The sequence below is a fragment of the Salvia hispanica genome, chromosome 6 (genome assembly GCF_029641045.1).
Source record: "Salvia hispanica isolate PSC_SH4W2 chromosome 6, Shi_PSC_v1, whole genome shotgun sequence".
Taxonomy (NCBI): domain Eukaryota; kingdom Viridiplantae; phylum Streptophyta; class Magnoliopsida; order Lamiales; family Lamiaceae; genus Salvia; species Salvia hispanica.
In genome coordinates this window covers 1,985,345-1,992,875 of record NC_142697.1, presented here as the reverse complement: position 1 = coordinate 1,992,875, position 7,531 = coordinate 1,985,345, and the positions used below count along the sequence as shown (strand labels likewise).

General features: G+C 33.9%; 1 protein-coding gene across 1 annotated transcript; it reads left to right on the top strand.

Moving 5' to 3' along the window:
- The first annotated feature begins 2,194 nt into the window (after positions 1 to 2,194).
- On the top strand, positions 2,195 to 4,855 carry LOC125207882 (omega-3 fatty acid desaturase, chloroplastic). Its single transcript, XM_048107384.2, has 8 exons — positions 2,195 to 2,850; positions 2,942 to 3,031; positions 3,131 to 3,197; positions 3,293 to 3,385; positions 3,465 to 3,650; positions 3,798 to 3,878; positions 4,190 to 4,327; positions 4,430 to 4,855. Exons 1-8 carry the CDS (start codon positions 2,399 to 2,401, stop codon positions 4,610 to 4,612), a joined length of 1,290 nt encoding a protein of 429 aa, XP_047963341.1. The 5' UTR covers positions 2,195 to 2,398; the 3' UTR covers positions 4,613 to 4,855.
- The last annotated feature ends 2,676 nt before the right edge of the window (positions 4,856 to 7,531 follow it).

The window sequence follows — 7,531 nt, the reverse complement described above, 5'->3', positions numbered from 1 at the left end:
CCTACTATGAATGAATGAAAATACACCAAAGTAATTAATCTTTTTAATCTCACATATCAAAAGAAACTCAGAAATTTTAGCTCTATCCTTTTTCAGTAATTATATAAATTTGTTACATTGGCAAAAAAAATTGATTAGATTTTTTTTTTCAAATTAATGAAAAAAAAAATTCAGGGTAATTTTAACATAAAATAATACTCCATTAAACTCTATTCTGACAAAGATTTTATGTACCAAAATCATGAAACTATTATTAATAGCACCAAAAAATTAAGAGTTGACCAAAATTTCTGCAGCCGCCCTTTAAATATGGGCATGAAAATGAGTCTAGCTGTTTTGAATTTCACACGTGCGGAAAGGGGTCAAATTATAATTATTCACAATTATATCTATAACAATAAAGATGGTTGATGTATACCTAAGTATTTTTCAAAGTCGGAAGTTTGAAAGTGGAAAATAATTGTGTTAGTAGAATTAAAAAAACATATAAAGCTATAGGCCTATAAGGTAAAGTCATATTGTGATAACGCATTCCATGAAAGAAGCATGTAAAGTAATTAAAAAAAGATCAACGTAAATATACAAGCAATTTACATCTCCTACGAGAGAATGAATATAGGTTGGTTGCCCTATGGATGTTAAAATGCAGAGTAATTTCGCCATGGACACCGCTTATATAACCAATATTACTAATTTGAGATTTAAGTTACGAAATGCCCTATTTGGTTTTGGTATAAGTTTTAAGAAATTAAAAAAAAAATTGGTTAAATAAGTTGGTGGAATATACTTCTCACTTATATATATTAATTATATAATAATATGTTAGTGGAATAAGTTGATAAATGTAATGTCTACTTATCATTTATAGTAAAAATTAAGTAGGACTCTTGATCAGAGCGAACGAAAATGATAAAACAGGACACCACCTTTTATGAAAATGCACGATAATCATGTGATTGGGGATTGAAAATGGCGGGTGTGATCAAAATCATGGGTCCTTCGGTCACTTATTCGATCGAAACTGAATATCCGAAATAGTTTTCTCGTAGGATATTAGGTAGCACATTTACCAAAAATTTCGTGATCATGTACCCGGTATACTCATATACACCCTCCGTCCCTCACTAAGTGAAACATTTCTTTTTGGCACAGGGTTTAAGAAAATAGAGTTTTATTAGTTAAGTGAAGGTGAATCAAGTAAGAGAAGGTGTAAAAAAAGGAAATGACTCATTTATCTTAGAATATCCAAAAAAAAAAAATATGGATCACTTAGCAAGGAACATAAGAGTACCATATATGGCACCCCTACTTTAATGTATGTTACTCCGTACTACTTTATTTTCTCGTAATTTATCTTTTTTCTATCATAGTGCTACTTAATTTTCTTCCCTGCAACAATTTTTCCCATTTACCATTAAATACAAATTTCTTAAATCACATGCCTAAAAAAACAACTTGTGTGAAATAAATGTACTCCATCCGTCTATGATTAATTCAGACCGTTTGACTTGGCACGAATTTTAAGAAATATAATCGAAAGTAGTTGAAAAAATTAATAGAATATGGACCCTACTTTTATATATTAATTTTATAATAAAATGTGAGTATGATAAGTTAGTGGAATGTAAGCTCCATAACCAAAAGTAGTAAAAAGTAAGTGCTAATTAATTGTGGACGGACGAACAGGGGCGTATCCAGGATTTTATTGTAAGAGGGGCAAAATTCTATAAAGGAAATTTTTTTATATTTGAGCAGGGGCAATAAGTGCAATTTTGTGCATATATTTAAAAATTTAAAACAAATTTATAAAGGCAAACAAGAATTGAGGAGGGGCGTTTGCCCCACCTACTAATAGGCAAGATTCGTCCATGCGGACGAAAAAGGAAATTGATGTCGATCAATCGTGTACGAATGAAATAACACCTACTCAACCTTCGTAAGACCAAAATCGAGACCGAAACCAAAACCAAAACCGAAGCCGAAGCCGAAGCCGAAGCCAAATCAACCGACCCATCACTAATTAACGGAAAACCTAAATACTAATCAAATTAGAATTGAGGCTTAAGAATCACGTGACATACATATGATATGATAATAGGCCGCTGCAAAATCGGAAATAGAGAAGAAAGAGACGAGGCGCATTGGCTGGCTGTATATAAACGTATATACAACCATCTCCCTTTCAACCCAGCCACAAATTGCTTCCACTTGCATACTTCAGAGAAGTGGAGCCCTTTATCAACCTCTCAACTCTCTTCCACCCAAATCAACTTGCGCTCTCTTTCCATATACAAACAACATTCCCCCAACTTCCTCAAGTTCACAACTTTCTCCACAGGGAGAGAGCCCCTCTTAAAAAGGTGAAATCTTTATTGGATTGCCTCTCTCTCTCTCTCTCATGGCGAGTTTTGTCATATCAGGTTGTGGCTTGAAGCCGCTTCCAAGAATCTATCCTAAACCAAGGAGTGTCCAAAATTCTTTCTCCACCTCTAATTTAAGAATTTCAAGACCCAACCAGTTTTCTTCTTCGTCAATTGGGATTAATCAGAAACGGAATTGGGGTTTGGGAGTGAGTGCGCCATTGAGGATTCAGCCACTGGAAGAAGAGAACGAGGAATTCGACCCGGCGGCGCCGCCTCCGTTCAAGTTGTCTGACATAAAGGCAGCCATTCCTAAGCATTGTTGGGTGAAGGACCCTTGGAGGTCTGTGGGTTATGTGGTGAGAGATGTGGTGGCTGTTTTGGGGATGGCGGCCGCCGCCGCCTATTTCAACAGTTGGATTGTTTGGCCATTGTACTGGTTTGCTCAGAGCACCATGTTCTGGGCTCTCTTTGTTCTTGGTCATGACTGGTAATGTTTTTGGGAGATTGCTTTTGTGTTTTTTGGTGGGAGTTTTGTGTTAAAGATTTGATCTTGATGTGCCTTGAATTGATTTATGCAGTGGCCATGGAAGCTTTTCTAACAATCCCAAGTTGAATAGTGTGTTTGGCCATTTCCTTCACTCTTCAATTTTGGTGCCCTACCATGGATGGTATGTTGATGTCTATTTGTCATTGCATTGGTAATGTTTATGTTTAGTAACTAAAATTGAATCATGTTGGTTGTTGATTGTTATGGTTGATTGATGTAGGAGAATTAGTCACAGAACTCATCATCAGAACCATGGGCATGTTGAGAATGATGAATCTTGGCACCCTGTAAGTTTGTTTCTGTGGATTCGAAAACCTCGATTCTTTGTTGATGCTGTTGTATGGATGTCTCACAAAGCCAGAATTTATAATCTTGATTGCAGATGCCTGAGAAGATTTACAATAGCTTGGACAGTATGGCCAAGAAATTGAGGTTTACATTGCCTTTCCCTATGTTGGCATATCCTATTTATCTGGTGAGCACCTTACTTCTTCGATGTGTTTTTTGCCCTCTGAATTCGTTTTAATGACGTGTTTTTTGTTGTTTGATCGCAGTGGACACGAAGTCCTGGAAAAAAAGGCTCTCATTACCACCCGGACAGTGATTTGTTTGTCCCGGCTGAGAGGAAAGATGTTATCACCTCAACAGTTTGTTGGACTGCAATGGCTGCCTTGCTTGTAGGACTATCTTTTGTCATGGGTCCGATCCAGCTTCTCAAACTATACGGCATTCCTTACTTGGTCAGTCATTTCAATCCCGTTGATTATACGACTGTGAAATGTGGCTTTTCTACTTGTCAAAGATTTGGGCAGTTTTAGTATAAGTTGGTCATGAATTATCCTATCTCGGACTTGTTGGTAAAACTTCGAATTTGACTTGTGCTTCAGGGCTTTGTAGCGTGGCTTGATACCGTGACTTATTTGCATCATCATGGCCATGAAGATAAGCTCCCTTGGTACCGCGGAAAGGTAAAACTTAACTCATAATACTCCCTCCGTTTCTTAAAAAAACTCTTTCCATTTTGGTCCATTCCATAAAAATAGAAACTTTCCATTTTAGGAAACTTCTCTCTCTCTCTCTCTCTATATATATATATATATATATATATATATGAGATGAGACCTATTTTAACACACTTTTGCATTAAAACCCTTGCTGTTTAAAAAATTCCTATTTTTACGAAACGAGGGAGTATGAAAATCCGGGAAGAGAGAATGTTCTCACAACTTGTACTTGCAGTTATTTTTTTATAATGTCTCTATATTCTTTGATAAAACAGGAATGGAGTTATCTGAGAGGCGGGCTCACGACACTTGATCGCGACTACGGATTGATTAACAACATCCATCATGATATAGGAACTCATGTCATACACCATCTCTTCCCCCAAATCCCACACTACAACCTAATAGAAGCTGTAAGTTTTTTTTCCATATTTAAAGGCATTACTTTGCCTCAGACAGTTGAGTTGGTTTTACATGTTTTTGACTCGTGAGCTTGGCCGATTCTTGCAATGCAGACGGAAGCAGCAAAGGGGGTGTTGGGAAAGTACTACAGAGAGCCGAAGAAGTCAGGCCCTCTACCACTCCACTTGCTGGGAGACCTCGTGCGAAGCTTGAAGAAGGATCACTATGTGAGCGACACAGGCGACGTCGTCTATTATCAGACAGATCCTCAACTCAATGGGGGTCAAAAATCTTAAGCTGTGCTGAAATTTTTTATGGATTCTTTACCAGATGCTAATTCTTTGAAGCTTTTTGTTATGACACTGGTCTGAGCTCATACTGCAAACATTCTGACCTTTGGAACATATAGATAGTGTTTTTTTTTTTGCAACACAATTAATTTTTGCTTCATTTCTTTAATGGAGCAATCATATATTAGTAATAGATTGACTGCATTTGTCAAAGAATATAAATTATAGTGTATTTGATTTTTATTTTGAGTTGTAGTGTTATGGCATTGAACACTGTATATTTGATTGAAATTGCAAAATATATGCGTTTTACTGTCACTTCAGGTTAAAATAAAGATGAGACTCAATCTTTATATCTATTTCTTCTCTATAAGAAACATTCCACCATGGCAAGTTAACCGTGACAAATGTTAAAAGACCGAATCAATAAGCAAATTATTAAAACTATTGATTCATTATTCTATTAATCGAATTAATTTGACTACTGATCAGACGAAATATTATATGGAGTAACATATATATACCTAATTCTCGTAAATTACATTACACGGAGTATATAAAATGATTTCTAATTATGCATTAGGATTTAGTTATTTATAGATCACCGTGTACATTCATTTGGCTTAAGAAAGGTTTAATGTTTTCGTAACTTTAAATCTGATATCTTGGACGGTGGTAATTAATATTTAATGATGTTGGTGATGTTATTGTATGAATTGTATCTTGGTGTCCGAGTTTAAGTTATGACCAAGAAATGTATGGATAAAGATTTATTATTATTATACAAAACCTAACCAGTTGGAACTTATTCGAATATAATAAATGAGGGTCCATACTAGACCACTGTCGTGTTTTGTTCTCTTTATTTCCAATCCATAATCTTGGTAAGTATTGCCCCATCAATACCTAAGAAAATATGAACAAGCTAGAAGATTCAATGTCAGCATTGAATAATTCTACACGTGAAGAAGGCAATCAATCGCCTTGTCTTCGAAGATCGATAAAGGTTTAATATTGTGTTTAAAATGTTGATCACAAGAAATTGAATAACGTTAAATGTTAATATTATATTTTTATTAACTGTTGATCACTACAAATATGCACTATGTTTAATTCTACGTATAATTTTAGTTGTAATTTATTTATTGGTGGACAGATGAAAATGACAAAATAACGAAAATTGAATGTTTATCGGAGGACGGGGAGTCGTATATATGTATTTCTATAAGATCCACTTTCACCTATGGTTAATTTTTTGTAAAGGTGGTGGACCAATACATGTAGTAAGGTCAAGAATTAGAAAATAATCAAGGGTCTTTATCAAAAAAAAAAGAAGAAGAAAATAATCAAGGGTAAAACCGTTCTGGTTAGGCGGCTGCAAAAAAAATTCAATAATAATCACTCCGTATGCTCATTTAAATTCTTTTATTTTACCGCTACTTGAATTTTATAAAGTCACTTTGGGTATATATACAGTTGAGAAAAATAGATGAATTTAATCGGTAGTAGTATGAAATATCAACTCAATTTTAAATTTAAATATTTTTGTAATGCCAAAACAATGAATTTTGGAAACAATTGTTTGCTCTCCATGTTCAAATTCCAATTCCATGATACTAAACCCATCATATTTAATTAATTTCTTTAAATTTTTTTTATCCGTTCCTAGTTTCCTTATTTCTAGCCTGGAAACCTTTTCTTAATTTCTATCCCTTTTTCAGTTTTTTCGTACTAATAGATAGAAAGAAAAAAAAAAAAAAAAAAAGTGGATTAGAAAAGTTGATAACCGCGTCCTTATAAATTTTCAAGTTTTGTCACCATTCTATTAACTAGTGATACACGTTTTTACCTCCCTAAATCTAAAGTGTTGATAATTGATAATAATATAGTGGGGTGTATTAGTCGTTGTTGGTCTACTTTGGTAGTAGATGGTGGCTTACTATTCAACAATTGGGACACTTCTACATGATCGATTACCTAACTTTCTTTTATTTTCTTTCCTTTTGTTTAAATATTTGTTCAATGTGTGTATTCTTTGCGTTACCCCAAAATTTTGCTTCACAAGCACAAATATATTGAAAAATGGATAAAGAAAATGCAATATCAAATTATAAACTAGAAATCATTTCATCTATTAGATCATAGAAATATATATTTGATTCATCACTTTGAATGAATAATTGTATTGCTCGAGACCTGTTAAATATTACACGTTGCACGTATTCACTTTCATGATATAGAGAAAAGAATAAAGTATGCACCAAACGATTAGCAATTGACAGTGATAGAAACTACTAATACACAATAGATTGCTAGAAAATCAACAAAGGTGAGTACAATTAATACTAATAGACTCAACACAAAGCAAAGGATAAATAAAAATAGGCCCGACTAATTAATCGTTTTAAGCCGAACTAGCCAATTCCGCTGGCTAATATGGCCCGATTGAAGACCGGTTTATAGATAGAACGAGCAAGGTATCAAATTGCAGCCAAACTAATCAAACCTATTTATCCAGTTCAATTTTCAAAATATTGGTTTCAAGTTACCTAAACGTTTGAACTCTTGGCCGGATACAACAATGTTGTAAGTCATTGTATTAATTATATATTTTTATGTAAATAATAATGTCACATAATCATACGTGTACAAAATACTTCCTCTGTTTCTAAAAAATAGACAACATTTGAAATAACACATATTTTAATGTATAGCCGGTACAGTAAGAGAAAGATATAAAAAATAATTGGAGCATTGTTAATAAAGAATGAGACCCATTTCAATAGAGAGAAAAAATGACATATCAAAAAATGACAAATATGATCTACTATTTTTAAAGAATTGAAGAGTACTAGCAAAAAATTTCTTGGAGTAAATAAGAGCCATATCATGAAAATTGAAAACGCAACTAAACAATCACAGAAA